The sequence below is a fragment of the Chelonia mydas genome, chromosome 2 (genome assembly GCF_015237465.2).
Source record: "Chelonia mydas isolate rCheMyd1 chromosome 2, rCheMyd1.pri.v2, whole genome shotgun sequence".
NCBI classification, from domain to species: Eukaryota; Metazoa; Chordata; order Testudines; family Cheloniidae; genus Chelonia; species Chelonia mydas.
Window position 1 is genome coordinate 7,687,284 of NC_057850.1, and position 18,944 is coordinate 7,706,227.

General features: G+C 41.0%; 1 protein-coding gene across 14 annotated transcripts in view; it reads left to right on the top strand.

The window, feature by feature from the left end:
• TSNARE1 (t-SNARE domain containing 1) overlaps positions 1-18,944 on the top strand; it is a 684,473-nt gene that overhangs the window by 465,137 nt on the left and 200,392 nt on the right. For 12 of the 14 annotated variants that reach the window (XM_037891908.2, XM_037891914.2, XM_037891916.2 and 9 more), the window contains 2 exons: positions 2,196-2,268; positions 14,393-14,475. In XM_037891908.2, the coding sequence (XP_037747836.1) occupies positions 2,196-2,268; positions 14,393-14,475 (156 nt within the window). Of the gene's footprint in view, positions 1-2,195; positions 2,269-5,016; positions 5,545-14,392; positions 14,476-18,944 lie in introns of all 14 variants that reach the window. The other 2 variants (XM_043539016.1, XM_043539015.1) reach the window with 1 other exon arrangement.

The following is an 18,944-nucleotide window of genomic DNA, read 5'->3' on the forward strand; positions in this document are numbered from 1 at the left end:
TCTAGTCTACCCACAGTATAAAGGGCCTGGTCATTCAACTCCCACGGGAGCGCTCACAACTCCCACTGAAATCACTTGGCAGATGGCAAGCACTCACCGCTTTCCAGAGGCACTGAGCACCTTACAGGCTAAAAAATCTTCATCTTCTGCCACCAGTCTAACCATGTAATTCCCTTCTCAGACTCTCCACACTGACTTCCTCTTGCTCACTAAAGCTTATCATCCTCACCTTCAAACTGCCACACAATTTCTACAGTGGAACCTGCCTTCTTGGCAATGCTTTACTACCATAGTGTTACAGAGTGTGATCTCGTGTTACTTAAACTTCATTACTTTTATGAAATATTCTGTGGAACATTTACTAGTTATGCATATTCTCATACATAATTAAAGCTAGACTGCACTTGACAAGGAAGCGAGCACAGTGCATTTTGTGCTGCATTACCCTATCCTTTGTTTTTTTAGCTTTTGTTTCTTGTATTTGTTCACTTGCTCGGAAATTTGCCATATTCAGTCATTCGCAGTGGTTCTCCCAGGCTTCATTACAAATTAATAAGATTTGACTGCATTATATAATTAAGTACTGTTCTGCTCACAATTACATAATAAACCTCAAAAATGAATGTAGATACTCTTGGAACCATTTATAAATTAATCAAAGGGGATAATTTAGTTGTCTAACCTTCAGGTTGGGGACATTTAGACTCCTTTGCCCCCCGGATTCTGCTCCAAGCCGGCTTAAAGTAGGTCAATAGGCCACTGTTCCGTTAACTGTGTGAGGGAGTCTCTTACAAGAGATTTTAAAAGTTAGGGGAGGAAATCATCTCCTATGAGAAAATGTGTGGGATGAGTCTGAGGGGAGAGAGAAACTACACTTCTCCATGAGAGCGTTCTCACATGTGTTGTCGGGAATACGTATGTGAGTTTTTTCCCCTCAGTGCCCCAGTAGAATCAACAGGACGCTCCTCCCCAAGAACATGTGAACTCCCTTGGATTTACAGTCAACTAGGGTTGATCTCCTATTTGCCTTGCATATATGCACCAGCTCTGAAAACACCTCTCTGCGGACCAAAGGAAAGTTAATACTGCCAAAAGTGGTTACCATACGTGGATCATGCCCTGAAAGTTTGTCTGCTCCCTGTGGACATTAATGGTCCAGTGACACTTCACGTAGGAGTAAGGGTTTGCTCTCGCTCTGGTGCTATGCATTGTATTTGGCACGAATTGATTAATTTCCCCCCTCCCCAGATTTATCTATGTATCAGAAGTGCTGTATTATGGTGGCACCTGTATTAAAATTTTGTGCTAGTTCTGTTATCATTGAGCAGCCTTCACTCACACGCAGCATAATGTTTTTGTGTCCTAAGATAAATAGGGAAGCAAAGTCGGATCTTTCTGCATGAAAGGCGCTATAAAAAATCAAGTCATAGCAACAAGTTATGTCAGAGTGTCCTTTTCTGGTATGCTAATAGAAGCCTTTTCTGTATTGCATTCAGTATTATCCCATTTACAGATTCATCATTCTTATTAGAGCCAGAGTTACATGAAGCCAAGATTTGATTGTAAATGTTCTTACATGCTAGGCTGTTACAGGCTCTAATTTAGAAACAATATTGCAGTTGCTGTTTTTTAATTCAAAGAGTTACTGTTGCTTTAGCTAGTTAATGTTTTCACACTTTGAAGAGGTGTAAACAGATCCTTTCATCACGTAGCTTTGCTCTAACTGACCTAAAGATAAAGAGATTTCAAAATCTGACAGTCTTTCTATCAGCTCTCCATTCACTTAGTAATGGTATTTCATCACAAACACGCAACGCTGAGAGAACTGGAGTTAGTACATAAGAATCAGCGGTCCTAAATGAACTGTATCCCTCAAACACAGCTCCTTAGAAAAAGGGGAGGGCTGGTTTTTGTTCTTTGGTGCTGCACAGTTATTCTAAGCAGCTGTGTAGTCTAATTTTTTGATTTCCTCCTTTTACAAGGCAACTCAATTGGTTCAAGTGCAAAGTTTGATAACTGAAGTGCAACAAATTATGGTGTTGTTTAAGGGCCCTTTTAAGGTATAGTGAGAATATTTGGTCATCACTGTTCTTTGCAGAAGAAAAAATACAGGTTTCCAAGCTTGAGAAATGGGGCAACTCTTTTGGGGTTTGATGTATCTGTTGATCATTAACTGTGACCTTTCACCTTTTCAGAGTGACATGTTGGACGTCAACCAGATCATTAAAGACCTGGCCTCTATGGTTTATGAACAAGGAGACACAATAGGTAGGTATCACCATTAGTGTTAAGGTATGTCCTTTATTATCTGATTTTGCCATTCAGATCTGAGGTGGCAACTCACCTACAAAAGAGTTTAAGGGGCCAAAATGATCCCAATTCCATGGCTGCTTAAGACAACTGAGTTGCCACTGAGACCATTCGTCTTGTACTAGAGGGGATTTTGTACATGGAAATCTCCTTGGGTTTGAAAAGCTGTCCTCTGATATTTGGGATAGTTACTGGTGGTGGTAGCATAAAAATAGATTTCACAGGAAGAACAATCCATTGGCTGTTGGATATAGGGAGGGGAAGACTTAGCCATAACTAGAATGGGAAGAAATTGTTAATCTTCTTCTGGAATTGGAATGAACAATTAGTGTAGCTGCAGAAAATTGTATAGCTTGATTCTGCTTAATAAAGCTTCAGCCATAATATTCTGACACGCACACAGTCCAAACATACGTCTAGAGCCTGACCCCCTCCTTGCTCCCCCGCCGGCAGGGTTTTGGACCATAGTGAGACAGCATGCTTGTGCTTTGGTGGAAGGCAGGGGAACAGAGGAAATGCTTAGCCATTGACTGTTTTTTCTCCAACATCAAGAGCATCATTGACAGGGAGTAGGGACCAGTGGGAGTAGGGGGAAGAAATGGAGGCAAAATATAGGAGATCCACATCTTTTAAAATGTCCTGTCCCCTCAGCTCCTTCATGACCATCTCCGGGTACAGCTAAAGGAAGGAAGGGTCAGCTGTGTTTCTCTCCCTCTTGTTTTACAGTGTGTATGAGATAAAATGAACTATCCAGTGCCTTAAACAATTGCCAAAATTTCCTAAGAACCTGAGCGCCTAAGTTAGACTCTTAAATCCATGTTTAGCGACCTAAATATAAAATAAGCCTGATTGGCAGAGATGCTGAACACTTGCAGGTCTCATAGAAGTCAGTGGGAGTTGGACCAGACCCTAAGAGGGAAATCACAAAAGGAGAAATACTTCCAGTTTGACTGTTGATCACACTGTTTCCTCGCCTAGCACACAGTCTTTGGCAAGCATCCGTTAAGCTGCAGACATGTCCATCCAAACAGAAATATACAAGTGCCATCACACAGACTGTTCATTCACAGACAGAGAGCAAAATCAAGATGACGTCTGCAACAATTCATTTTTGATCTTGTGCTTGTTTGGCAGCTCTTTTTGTGCACAGATAACTTCTGAATCTGCTTGGGCTTCAGGAGGCGTATCAGATGTTAATGCCTTGAGGGACATGACAACACACATCAGTTAGTTTCATGACCCTTGTCACAAATTTCCTTACGGCTAGATTTATTTTTAAGCCATTACCTATGTGGCCCCAATATTAACTTGCCTGGGAGAAAACGGAAAGCTGTAGAAAGTAGGACCTTTTTGTCTTTAAACCAGCATCATGCTTTTATATAGGAGGCGTTCTTTTTCCAGTAGCACTGTTAACCTTTTTCTTTCTTTCTGAGTAGCTTTTCAGTCAATCAGCCAGTCAAGATATCCCCCTACTCAGCTGCTGCAAGTTCCCACTGTTTATCCTTTGAGGTTTATGTTGCACACAAACGAGAGGAATCAGAAGGTAAAGGGAATTGAAACGCCCACAGTGAAAATTCAACATTGATGATGATCAGGGGGAGTTCTCATCACATCCAGGGGTTTAATTTCCACCTGTTATACATATGAGATGAAAGTTCTGCAACTGTCACTCCCCCACTAAGTATTTTTTTTTATTTAAATGAGGAGAATCAGGCTGGCCAGCAAAACAGACTCTTGTGTCCATGATACAAGATCAGATCTCACACTCACTTGTGCCTGCCCTGGTCTTGCTGGGAGCAATAGAAAGGCAGTTTGTGTTCACCTCGAGGAGGAAGCCTGCGTTCTTTCAAGGAACCTTCTGTAGCTCACCTAGCTGCCAAGTTAGCTAGCTTCTGAGGCAACATAACCACAGCCCTTCTTAAAGGGAAGGAAGTTTGTTGCCATGCAAGGGATGGGCGGAATGAATGAAGGAGGAAAAATGTAGAATCCTAGAGGCTGCATCTCTGCCATTTTGTATTTTCTGTTCATATATCACCATCCCTAAGGATTGTGATCGGTGTTCCCAGTAGCAGTAGTTTCCCCTGTTTTAGTGGTTAAATGAACGTGTAACTGAGAATCACAATACCAATGGGCCGGATTCATTAAAAAATAGTGACACAGATTATCATTGCATCAGGCACAAGAATCTTTTCAGTCCAGGGCAGTAGCAGCCCCGAATGGTTTCAAATACATATAGATCCTGGATCATCTAGTCTGCCTCCCTGCCACGTTGCAGGATATGATCCATAAATCTATACTGGATCCCCACTAACAGTCCTGTTTTACTCCAGCATTGGTAGTGAGTGAATGATCACCTGTGAGAGGTTGCTCCTTTGTATAATTGACACAAGCTCTCATGAAGGAAATGAAGTTAATTCCTGTAGGTAGTTATGCAGACAGCAATTTCAATGGCACGGGACTTTTCCCATGTGTTAGCTGAGATGTCAATTTACATATGTAACTCTGAGAGAAACTCTGACAGGCTTGCACAGCCCTGGATCAGCAAGTGGGCGGGAGTTTACATTTTCAAACAGGATTCAGATGTGGGTGTGGGAAACACTGCTATTTTATTAAACAATATAAGGTAGGTGTGCAAATCCTCATTTGGAATTTACACGCTACCTTATTAAATAGCATATAAATACCCAGCATTTGGTACCTTTCTAGGAACCAACCTCAACATGTTGACATGCAAGAGAAGTTCCACACCAGAGTCTGCGATTGCTGCTCAGTTGGTTGCTTCTACTGCTGACCCTGCTGCTCATGGGAATGTTACTATGTTCACACACTGTACTGCTGGAATGCCACGTCAAGGACAACACTCACGGACCAAGACAAGGAAACCCAATTTTAGTCCACAGGAGACTGAAGTGCTGGTGCAAAAGGTCACCAAACACTACCAGCTACTTTTTGGGGCTTTAAGGGGGACCCCAGCCAAGAAGCACAGAGTGTGGAATAAGATCCTACAAGCTGTCAATGTTCTGGGGTACTGCAGGCGGGACATGGGGGATCTGAAACACAAATGGCGAGATCTCCGTGGGGTAGTGAGGAAAAAACTTGGGGAACATCAGAGAGCTGCAGCTGGAGGAGGGCCACCACAGTCCCTTGTCCTCACTCCAGTGGAGCGAATGGTAGCAGAAACATTCTCCACTCAAACCATCCAAGGACAGAGTCAAGGAGTTGACACCTTGAGAAGTAAGTTACACTGGTGCAATTGTCAGAGCAACATTTACCTATACAAAAGTACACACACATTAAGCCACTCTACAGTACTCATCACCTCAAAATTTACCCGTCATTCTCTGTCAAAGGATATTTTGTACACTGTATGGGCTGGTTTCTCCTCTCACATACACTGGTGTAAATCAGGAATAACTCCAAGAAGTCAATGTATAATTGATATTTGTGCGAGGAGAATCTAGCCCTACATCGAGCAGATTTGAAGGAGACATCACTGACATAGCTGGCAATATCATTCTCATTAGCACATGATTTGGGTGAACACACATCTGCCCATCTCTGGAATCTGCTATGTGTGTTGCAAGAGGAAGTCAGGATGATTGAAATAATGTGCACGTTGCATTTTTTTAACCCATGACAGAAAAAATACTGCTGTTCTCATGCCCATCAGGAAAAAGGAGATGCTTTCCTCTCCCATATACATAAACAATGTCTTTGGTATCCCGAAACAGTGCAAAAGCCAATTCCTTAAGTAAGCCATCCTACATCAAACATTACAAGTAAGTTCACTGTTTGCAGCTTCATCACATTTCTCACAGCTGAGCGTCAGATTATTCTGAAAGCATTTTACTAGGATTATAACGATTGCCCATCCCACCCTCCACCCCTCCCATCGGGCCATTTTGCCACCAACACTCATTCCTCAAGTAGAGCACATATATACCCGCAACCTGGTTCCTGAAAAGAGCAAGAGAACCACAGACTGGTACATCCACACAATCAGTCCAAGACTACAGCACAGGAAACACAGGAACTCACTCTATGCTTTATTCGCCAGCTCCAGCTACCTCTTTGTCGTACCTAAAGGTGTACAGATCAACGGTGTATAACTTTCACAGCAAGACCTGCTGGCAGGGAAAGGAAGCTGTGTGACATGAAGATGAGAAGTTTCTTCACCCCTGTTTTTCTTCCATGTCTTATTATCACATTTGCCACCCGTCCGCCTTCTCCTGTTGCTGAGTCTGAGTTGCGTGGGTTTTAGATTTTGGTTGATGCTGAAATTGCGCTTCACCACATCCTGAAGTCTGGACATCTCGGACTAAGAATAATAAGGCTGAGGAAAGGAAATTCAGTAATGCAGCCTGATTTGGAGGCTTGAATAGTTTAGAGAATTCACACACCTGGTATCTGTCAGCCTAGAGCATACAGGCCTGCCCAGGAAACAGGAGAAATGTGGTAGTTGGTTCATCTTCTTGTTACATTGAGGGAGAGAGAAAATGTCCCGGTGGGTCAATAAATGTAGTCCTTGAGCTGGGCTGATATTTGTTTGAATGCAGCATTGTCATTTCCCCCCAGTCTTAATAAATGACTCTATGGAAGGGAAATGTGTTTGTATTGATGTAAATGTGGGATCACTGAGATTATTTGTTTTGGGGGTTGGGGGAGCACCCTGCACCAGCCTCTTCTGTCCCCTGGAACCAGCCTTGTTTGGCCAGCATCATTTCCTGTAGCTGGGTAATTCCATCTTGACTTGAAGGCTGATGTCTTTTCAAAAGAGTGACGCTTCATTTGCAGAGTCATAGGATTTAACATGTAGCATGCTTAATAGAGTTTACACACCATCCTGGGATCCACCAGAAAGAGCCATCACTCCTGTCCTCTGCAAGCCTCTTCAGGTCCCTTTGGAATACTCTTCATGTATATTCCGTGACTGATCACTTCGTGGCACAGAAATTTCTTTGTTGTGAAGAGTCCCCTGGAGACTGAATGGAGTCTGCTGTCAAATACAATAGAACGAGAGAAGTTGGAAAATCAGACAGCTGGATCATTAACTAAACTGTCCTGTAGCTCAGTTGGGACATCTGAAAAATGAATGCATCCTGGGAATGGTCCCTGAATACCTGGACTTAACATTTCTGGTAACCTTTGTACAACAGAATGGGGTCTACATATTCATATCCATTCAGTTGGTAACACTTCCTAAATATCAGAGGAGACAATTATATTGATGGATATATTTAAGCATTCGTTGGTTCTCTGTGCACTGCAGAATCCTCACTTGGCTCTTTCATGTCTAACCGTTCCTGGGGTAAGACATGGAGTTATGTGTCAGTGCAGGGCACCACTTCTGCAAAAGTTGTGCACAGTGGCATCCAAGTCTTTCTGAAGTTGCTATTTATCTATTTCAGATGAGGCACGCATTTTTCATTTTATTTTGAAGGCATAACCCAGAATCTGTTGAACGAAAAGTGTATACTTTGGAGCCAGTTTACTCTGCCTTCTTCTCAACACGATTATGACTAACAGCTTTATTATAGGTTTCAGAGTAGCATGCCATGTTAGTCTGTATTCGCAAAAAGAAAAGGAGTACTTAAACAGTACCATGCATTGTAATAGCGTTTCTCTCAAGAGGCAGGCAGAGTTTTGTTTAATCTTCTCTGTTCTTCTCATTTCACCTATAGTGGTAGGGGGTGCAAGGAATGTATGAGTCTTCCTGTTTTATGGCTCAGTGTTTAGAAGTCTTTGTCTCTGAGTTTCTGTCTCTTACCTTATTGGTTGCACATTCTTTTTATAATGCTAATGGTGTTAGGAAGACAATGCCTGTGTTTTGTAAAGAAAAGAGTAATGGGTGATTACAGACTTATACGTTTACTAATGCCTAAAGATGTGTCTGCTGTTCTGTATTTGATCTTCTTAATGTGACTGGGTTGGTGTAGTTGCAGCTAATGAGCCAACTAATTTTGTACAAGAAACTAGCTGCGTGGACGAGGGTCTCTTCTTTTTATGATGGTTTTTTTTTTTTTTTTTGCCACCAGTAGAATTCTCTGCTGCGGTGAATATGCAGCCCAGTTCATCTGAAATTGTTATCAGGAAGCTGCACTGCTGTGCTCTGAACTCCCAGAAGTCCTGGGATTGAGCTGATAGGGCCATAAATGTACAAGCAGCTGAGTTGTTGGTTTATTTCTGCTGGTAGGCGTCACACTCTATCTTATAAGGGTAGAGTGTGGGATAGCATGTTACGAATAGGTTAAGTAAATCAAATCAACCACTGCAAGGGAAAGACAAATCATAAATATCATGGATTTTACTTTGGAGGCAAAATTCAGCCTTTCCAAAATAACAAGCAAACATACACACCCTTTTTTTAAATCAATCGGACACAGTGTCTTGATATTTTCCTCTGACTGGGAAGAGTTGACACCTTTGGATAAATCCACTGAGTTATAGGAGTAGATAGATTATACATTTGGGTCTCTGAGATTTTATTTTTTATTTATTTTGGCATAATTATAAGTTTGAATGGACTTGCAAAATATTCTGAGCTTGATAATGCATGTAAAATGAATTTTGCATAAATGATAAGCTATTGACACTATGATATAATTCTGCAATTTGCATAGGTTTTATGGAGGTTTAAATATTTCCAAACCACATCTTAAGGGCATCTGTCATTTACAAAGCAGTGCAAATCACTGCTTTGTCTGGGACTAAAGTCATGTTAATATTAGTACACTACTTGACACCCACTTCTGCTGGTATAAACTCCGGCACAGGGCCCTTGATGAAGGCAAATCCAGCAAGCAGCAGGTTGTGGCATTTCATGGTGGTTATAATGTGTACTCCACTTTGATCTTCAAGGAGTCAATAGCGAGATTTCTAAAAAGTGCTGGCTTGGTTCACTCTTTGGCACAACACCTTGGCAGGGATCTTTTCTGTTACCCTTTGCGGAAATCAGAGCGGCCATCTCCCATGAGAAACCCTTGGATAGCGTAGAGATGTGGATGCTGTCTGCCTTCTATTGGGGATTAATACCCCCAGGTCTTGATGGCTCAGGGAGCTACAAATTGCACCTCATTACATCAACCTGATCCACTTACCTTAATTTATAAATTGGGAGAGCACATATTTTACATACTCTATAGACCTGATTTTGCATGTGGATTTACACACATTTCGATATGACCAAACACTGTCATTTTAAGTTTTACTTTGGAAGAACTCCCATATCTATCAATGAGAGCTAAGTCCCCAATCCAGCACAGAGCAAAACAGGATGTGTCCTGTGAAGCGCTCTTTGAGTTAAGGATTCTCAGCACCTCACAGTCACAGACCCTAAAGAATGACGCAAGACTTGATTCATACTATGTACAAATTAGAACTGGTTGAAATTTTTCTCACTAAAGCATTTTCATCGACAAGTGGCCTTTATTCAAAAAAGGAACATTTTGACTTTATGTTCCATTTTTCACAGTGTCTCACACTGTATTTTTACTGACATTTTTTATGGAAATTTTTTTGATAAAAATATAGTAATCATTTTGTTTAAAGAAATGTCATGAAAAATGTTTTGGAAAACAAAATGGACCCATTTCAAACCCTGCAAACAAGAAGCAATTTTAAATGTGTTTGCAAAATCCTTCTCCTGTTCTTCAACCAGCCCTAACACAAATACCTACCCAGTGAAACCAATTAATAATGGCCATTGTGGGGACTCTGATTTTGTCCTATTAAAACCAGTGACTGTTCAACACAGTGCAACAAAAATATGAAAAAACCTACCACCCTGAGCACTTTGACTTAGGTGCCATTAAGTATGGAATTCACTTTCACTTATGTAATTTCACATAGAAGATTTTGCTGTCCATTAACATGGGTTGATCATAGACAGCAGGTGACCTTAGGCAGAGGTGTGACAGGGTAGGGTCTCATTCTGGTCTCTTTTGAAGTTACAAATAGTTGGAGACCTTATTCAGGTCAGCACCTTATGTGGTTTATTTTGCAGTGTTTTCCCCACCACTTTCACAGAGGAGTGCAGTTCTCTGTTTACAGTTTCATACAGTCCTTAACTCCCTTAGCCAAGGAGGGGTGACACAGAAAGGATCTTCCTCCTGGGACATCCCTCTGGGCTGTGACTCTGAAAGCTTCCCTCTCTCTCCTTCCCCACCTTCCCCTGTCTTTTTTACTTTCTGCCTAAAGGACTAATTAGCCTTTTAGCACTCCAAAGTGCAGCCCAATCCATCAATTAGGCCCAGTTCTTCTTAATCAGTTCTACTCCAGAGCAACTAATCAGAGGTGCAGTGGCCAGAGTGCTGGATCAGCTGTTGTTTCCCAGCTCTCTGTCACAACAGGTTATCACCGTAAAGAAATAAAATGCAAATCACAATGCTTAGCACTTCTGTAATTTTGTTCTCTTCAAAACATTTAATAATCCTTGATTAATACCCTTGTGTGGTAGGAAGGATTAAGGCCCGTTTGAAAATCACAGCCCAAGTGACTTGGCTTACGTCACACAATGAGTCATTGTAGTTGGGATCATCCTGTTGTGTGTATGCAGGACATCCTATTAAAATCAGTGAAGTGGTGGACAGATAATTGGCTGGATGATCTGGCCAGTAATTCTTGGCTACCGTGTTTGTGTTTTGACACCTAAACTACATCTCTCTCACCCTCTCTCCCTTGTGTGTAAATCAGTGGAAGTCACTAGTTTGCACAGGACTTGTCTTCGCTGCTAAAAAAGGTGCATTTTTTACCTCAGGGTAGCTAACACGCATGAGTTGCCCTGAGGTAAAACCACAGAGAAGACCAGGCACTTCGGTTTTACTGCCTGGTAAATCATGTCTTTAACAGCTCTATACCTCTTCCAGGGGCTGACTTACAGTAAAACTAAAATGCCTGGTCTTCACTATGTTTTTTTTCCTTGGGATAATTCATACATGTTAGTATCCGCAAGTTAAAAAATTGCATCTTTTTTAGCAGTGAGGACAAGCCCACCATATTACCTATGTATGCCTCATTTTTCATGCAGTGCTAGCTCTGTAGTTTTTTTTTTTTCCCCTGCCCCTTAGGATTGCAAGCTACTGTAGCAAATGTTAATTAGGACCTTTCATCTCAAATCTTTTGTACTCCTGGCAAAGCTGGAGTTCTGGACATTAGAGGAACCTGCCAGCTGGGCAGGCTGCTTGCCCAGTTTTTTGCTTTTCCTCTGTAACATCACACCATTACGTATGTAACGTTTGCGTAATCATTCAGTAAAGATTCCTTGTACTCTGGGTGTTTGCATTGTGGACCAATTTAACATATAGTGTTTGCAAAGCATGATGCTGGTTGTCCTGAAAAAATCCTCATGGAATCTAAAGAATTTTGTGTTGCTCTTCCGTGCTTAAAAAGTTATTTCCCTAGGAAAAGGGCCTGTTAAATGGCAGCTGTTCATGAAAGAAGAGGTGTAATGTCCTGGGATCCTAGGTAACAGTAGGGCAGAAAACAACAAGCTCTTTTGCTTTGATTAGACAAATCAGATTATTCAACTTTTTCTGAATTTCCATATAAAGCTGTTCTGTTATCAGACAAAGAGTGACTGTCCTCTTTAAATATATCTCCTATAAACTGGCAACTTTGCCTTGCTTTATGCTCCCAAAATGAGCATGTCTCCTATTACTTGCTATGGCTTGTTTCTGATTGTCACTTGTTACCTTATTTACCTTGTGTCATGTCCCCTCTCTCCAACCCAGGTACATGTGTCTAATTCCCAGGGCTTGTCCAAACTGGGAGATTATGCTATATAAGAGCACGACCTTGTACATTGTGGAGTTATGGTAACAGAACATGAGACAGTTAGGATCAGCTCGTGTAAACTATTGTAGCTCCAGTGACTTCCGTGGCGCTGCACTTATTATACCAGCTGAGAATCTCTGTAGACAAGCGCTGTCCTGTTTAGCATTGTCCCAGCTGGTCACGATATTCCTATGCACAATGTTCCTCACGTGGCATGTGACCAGGATTCATCAACCTTAGGGCTAACCACAACTAGCTGACAAAATGTTACACCTGATATTCCCTGTCTATGCTATGTGCTAAGGCACATTTAGCATCACGTCATCTACCTTGACTCCTCAGAGTGTGTTCTAGCACAATGTAATTTCCCAGTGTAGACAAGCCTGTATGGACGACCATGGAAGCTGGACACACATGTTAATTGCTATTTACCAAGCACTGATTAAATTCCCATAGCTAGACAGACATCAAGAGAGAGACACTCCCCGCCCCATACAGCTTTCCCTGCCCTAAAGAACATGCTCAGGCACCACTCTGCTTTTCCCGCCCCAACTCTTTGGTTTCAAATGGAAAGGGCATGCTTTTTTTCATTGTCTGTATGATGATCTACTGCTAGAGACTCCTGAAATACCCAGGCACTGTGAGCTGACTTAAGAGTGTCCAACAGAAGAGAGATCAGAGGTTGCACTGGATGGTAGTGGTTTTGAACATGTGTGTGAGAGTGATTTAATGCCATTATTTTCTGCTAGCACTGAAAACAAAAAGGGGAGAAAAGAATCTGTCATTATTCCAGCAATATACTAGAATTAACATAAGACTGTAAATGAACCCTTTGGGGCTGATAGATAGATAGACAGAATCATAATAGCTCTCATCTGTCCTTATAAAGGCAAATTTGATAGGCTTCTGGGCCAAATCCTGAGCTCATCATGCAGTTTTCACTCCATTCCCGCTGACCGTGCAAAAAGGACGATTTGGTCAGAAACCAGCGACTAAAGTGGATCTCTGCACAGGCTCAGGCCTCTGTTGCAGGGTCAGGTCCTTGGTTAAAAACTGTTTGAGATGCTCAGGATTTGGCCGTTAAATTAAGGCATCTCAATCCTTAATAGCACTGCCCGTAGAGTTTCTGCTCTGCTAATACAGATGCATGTATTAAAGAATAAAAAGAGTAGGACCTCCTCCCCAAGTTGTGATGAATGCTTTTGAGTAGGTTTCCACACGTTAAACTCATTTCATTTTCTTTTAGGTATCAAAAGTGCCGAAGTGTATTAGCAGCCTTACAAAATTGTTTCATTTACAAAACAGAACAAAACAAATCTTCTGAAAAGTATCTATGAGTGCATAACGGCATCTGAAAACTCAGTTTCCCGCACTCCACAGAAATGTCCTTTTTTAATGTTCTCTGTTTTGAAAATAGAAGAATGAATTAATTAAACCAATTTTCTGTACCAAGGATCCATTCAATTTCCTAATGATGTCATGTAAAGTCTTTCCATTGACTTTATAGAGACTTGGATCAAGCCCTGAAATCTTATTCTCAACTTTCTGCCTATAGTACTTTCCCCCAGGTGATTTATATCTACCCAGTGGTATGCTTTCTCCTCTACAATGCAAACGTGCAACTCCCACTGAGATCAGTAGTCGCTGTGTGCACGTCTCTGAGGGAATGATTTGGCCATGACTGTGATATTTCTATTTGAAACACAATCTAACTCTTAATTGCAGCTTTTGCAACATAGATGTTGGTTTCTAAACACAGGACTGGTGTCCATTTAAAACATTGCTTTCTTTGACTGGCATGTATTGATTTTTCCCCCCTAACTGGCTGCGCTCTGTAGTTATTAATCCTTCTATTCCCAATGTTTTTTCTTCACTCAGAGGTAAAAAGTGAAGATCTTTACAGCAGGACAAATCAAGAAGCACAAACATAGTATACCTCCTGTATCCCATTTTAGAATGTAACTTTCATCCAATGAGATTACCAGTCCTATAGAAGCCCTGATCTATTGGAGTCCATGGGATTCTTTCCATTCTTTCCAGGCCCATAACCTCTCCATTTTGTATGATATTCACCCATTACTCTACCTCTGACTGTGATGATTTAGGCTCCTTCTTTTCGCTAAATTTTGGGTGACCCTTATGAGCACCCCCTAGTTTTCCAAACTTGCAAACAAAAGGATGTGTGGATCTTTCCTGTTTGTTCATGCCATTCCCGCCCCCCCCCCCCCATTAAATTGCTGCATTGTTGTTGGTGTGAATTATTCCTTTAGCTTTGTACCATGTAATTACCTTCTATTATCTTAATTTACAGATAGTATTGAAGCCAACATTGAGACTGCATCTTCTAATGTAGAATCAGCCAATCAGCAGTTGGCTAAAGCCAGTCAGCACCAAGTAAGTTGGTCTAAAAAATCCTATAGATACATTCAGTAACATTATTTAAAATAAAACAGTTGAAAGCTGTTTTATTTCCATGAGCACATGGCAGAAACTCTGCTGTGTTCTTGCACTACATGGAAGTATGATAAAGAGTAGTCTAAGTGAAAGCTAAAGTCTTTCATATGATTAAATGACTAGTGTTGGCAACTTGGATTTGGAGTAGTCATTTAGAGATCTGCATATTAAAGAGACATTTCCCAGTAGGAAACTGAGCAATTAGCTACTGTTGTTCTTGGAAGGATGGCATAAAGAGTACATCATTTAAGCATATATGTTCTTCTTACTGGAATGTTTCTCTATAATCAAGCAACTCAGTGTTGCCAGCAGACAAGATGCAGTTGGTAAATAATGGGTAAGGAAATGGTGTTCAGCACTTTTTAAGGCAATTTTCATTTTGTTTGCATCAGAGCAAGAGTAAATTACACTAAAAAAAAAATTAGTCTTGTTTGAAAATAGCTGGACCAAAAAGAACAGCTTGACTTTTTGAGCTAAATACTTCCTAGGCATGAAGGCAGGAGGGAAAAAAATCCCAAATCCATTAAAACTTCATTATTACGTACATTGGATTAGACAGACCAAAAGTTGTTAAGGTAAACTTTGTTTTTCTGAAACATAAATGTATGAAAGCCCAAAGTTAGTTGCTTGTATCCAAACTTGTAGGCATTTTTATGAAAAATTATAGCTTAGATTACACATGAGTGAACAGAACCTTCTCTTTGCTAATTAATATAGGGCATAATTCTGAAGATCTAACTCAGCAAAACTCATTAGGAGTTTTGCCCGAGTAGAGACTGCAGGATTCTGTTCACAGGAGATGAAGTAGTATGCTTTTTAAAGTCTGCCCTGATTGTCTGATCATAGGTACTGTAGGTGATTAGGCACGTAATAATACTGTCTGTTCAGGCAGAAGCATTTCTGCGGAACATTGGCATGACCTAAATCTATAGAGGGGGAACACTGAATATATGTTTGGGGCAGAAGCGCACATTTATGCACAAATCTCTAGGCAATAATGTATTATAGGCAATGTTGTGGTTGGAATAAATTGGCTATGTTCATGAATTACCCCACATGCCTGGAACAACCCAAGATTACTGAACTCTGCTTAACAGAATTTCACTGTCAACAAACTTTAGATGCGATCCATGGGATTTTACTCTGGCCTCTTCGTAGAGTCTACATTCCCGATCCCTCAAGTGCATAGCATAGTGAACAGAATGTCCTGTATGGATAATACTATGCAAAACTAAACCACCGTTTTATGTACTTAGTGTTGGATGTTTATAAATACATACTTGAGACAGACTGATGAGCTGGATGACTTTGTAGACCACTTGGGTTGAAAGGGGCTGCACTGGTTGGAATGTCACACCCTTTAAAGCCATTAGAATTCGTTGCGCTGCTCCACACTCTCTCTGTGTAGCTTCCTTGTTTTATTAAACTGTCAGTTTGCCATTGTATACCCCTATTACCCACAACCTATGGCAAGTTGGGGTTCTCCTCTAAATGCAGGCTGGCTCACATGCATTTGTTATGTATCTCTTCTTTATATTCTTTATGAATGTGTTGAAATATTTGCGTTTGAGACCGACTGTAGTCCTTAATAAAGGGATCTCTGTTGGGAATAAAGTTAAAGTGATGAGTTACTTAGCATAGTGCTTAAGCAGAGCATAGAACATAGCTTCAGCAATGCAACATGGACCACTGGCCTCAACCCAGACATGACCATAACAAAGCATAGGTAACTTGCTTTTCTTTAACTCTTACAAAATAGTTTTCAGCCAGTGATAAAATATTTAAGCAAATACAAGTATGCTCCGGCTAAGCAACTTTGCCCTGGTACTTCACTCATGCAACTGTTTTCCCCTCAGCCTGTGATATCTGTGCTGACAACAGCATTTTGCTCCTCTGCTGTGACTCCCCCCATCCTCCCTCCTATCTGTCTATCTATCTATATGGAGGAAACTGGAAATTTCTCATTACATAAAACCCATGCGAGAAACACACTGTAGCTTATTTTCAATGGCTTTGCGGCCTCCCCTGTTTGAGTTTGTGCTTGGAGACTTGTTCAATTTGCCACAGATGTACTTACAGAAGAGGGGCATCTGCTTCATAATGTGTGTATGTATGTATGATCACATCTCTGTGTATTTAAGTGTACTTGAATAATAATTTATCTCTCTAGTAGCAGAAAAGAATAGCTTCTCCAGTGGTTAGGGCACTATCTTAAGACTTGGGGGTGAGGGTTTGAGGTGTGGGTTCAAGTCCCAGCTCCCCAACAGATTTTCTGAGTGACCTTGGGCAAGTCATTTAGGCCCAGATTTTTAAAGTCTTTAGGTATTGCCTAAATCCTTTTGGAAAACTGGAATTATGTTCCTAAATCAGTTAGGTGTTGTAATGCTGAGTGCAGCAATGCCTAAATCCCTTTACAAATCTGGGCCTTAGTCTCTCTGTTTTTCATTTCCCCAGATGTATAGCAGGGAAAATAGCACTTTCCCACCTCATTTTGTGAAGATAAATATTTTAAAGATTTTGAAGTGGTCAGATATGGTGACAGGGGCTCATATACCTACCGTAGATAAAGGTGAATACACATACTCTCTGTACCTATCCAGGAGTTAAATGAAGAGAAATAATATTCTAATAGTGTGTCTTGAATCCTTGGCTACTGCTGTAAATCTGTGTAGCTCCACTGACTTCTGATTTACACTAGTTGAGATCTGGCATGCTGTATCTGGACTACAAATGGGAAGTGGTGGGTGAATTTCTGCTGACCATGATATTATGAGTGAAAGAGGTGCTACGTTAGCCCAGAGGCATGACCGAGTTAATTATTTTAGTGAGGGTATTCAGTGGCCTGATATTACTGTGTTCAGCATTGGACAGGCTTAACCTTCACAGATGACCACAAACTGAATATGAGTTGTCAATATGATGTAGCTGCAAAAAACACTAACATGATTCTGGGATGTATTAACAAGTGTATTGTATGTAAGACACAGGAGGTAATTATCGGTACCAGTGAGGCCCCAGCTGGAGTACTTTGTCCAGTTCTAGGCACCACACTTTAGGAAAGATATGGACAAATTGGAAAGAGTCCAAAGGAGAGCAACAAAAATTATCAAAGGTTTAGAAAACCTGACCTGTCAGGAAAGGTTAAAAAAACGGGGCATCCTTAGTCTTGAGAAAAGAAAACTAAGGGGGGACCTGATAACTGTCTTCCAATGTGTTCAGGGTTGTTATAAAGAGGACAATGATCAAATGCTCTCCATGTCCACGGAAGGTAGGACAAAAAGTAAGGCGCTTAATCTGCAGCCAGGGAGATTTAGGTTAAATATTTGAAAAAACTTTCTAACTCTAAGGGTAGTCAAGCTCTGGAATAGGCTTTCAAGGGAGGTCGTGGAGTCCCCATCACTGGAAGCTTTTAAAAACAAGTTGAACAAACACTTTTCAGGGATGTTCTAAGTTTACTTGGTCCTGCTATAGTACAAGGAGCTAGACTAGATGACTTCTCAAGGTCCCTTCCAGCCCAATGTTGCTATGAATCTATAATTCTAGAGACACAAAGGGTAACAAGAAAACATTCTACAAATATGTTAGAAACAAGGGGAAGACCAAGGACAGGATAGATCCATTACTCAACGGAGGGGAGTAGGGAAACAATAAAAGAAAATGTAGAAATGGCAGAAGTGCTAAATGACTTCTTTGTTTCAGTTTTCACCGAAAAGGTTAGTAGCAATTGGATGTCTAACATAAAGAATGCCAGTGAAAATGTGGTAGGATCAGAGGCCAAAATAGGGAAAGAACAAGTTAAAAATTACTTACACAAGCTAGATGTCTTCAAGTCACCAGGGCCTGATGAAATACATCCTAGAATACTGAAGGAGCTGACTGAAGAGATAGCTGAACCATTAGCGATTATCATGGAAGATGGGAGAGATTCCAGAGGACTGGAAAAGGGGAAATATACTGCCCATCTCTAAAAAGTGAAATAAGGACAACCTGGGGAATTACAGACCAATCAGCTTAACTTCAGTACCTGGAAAGATAATGGAGCAAATAATTAAGCAATCAATTTGCAAACACCTAGAAGATAATACAGTGATAAGTAACAGTCAGCACAGATTTGTCAAGAACAAATTATGTCAGACCAACCTACTAGCTTTCTTTGACAGGGTAACAAACCTAGTGGATAATGGGGAAGCGGCAGATGTGGTATAACTTGACTTTAGTAAGGCTTTTGATACTGTCTCGCATGACCTTCTCGTAAACAAACTAGGAAAATACTACATAGATGGAGCTACTGTAAGGTGGGTGCATAACTGGTTGGAAAACCATTTCTAGAGTTGTTATCAGTGGTTCACAGTCAAGCTGGAAGGGCATAATGAGTGGGGCCCAGCAGGGATCAGTTCTGGGTTTGGTTC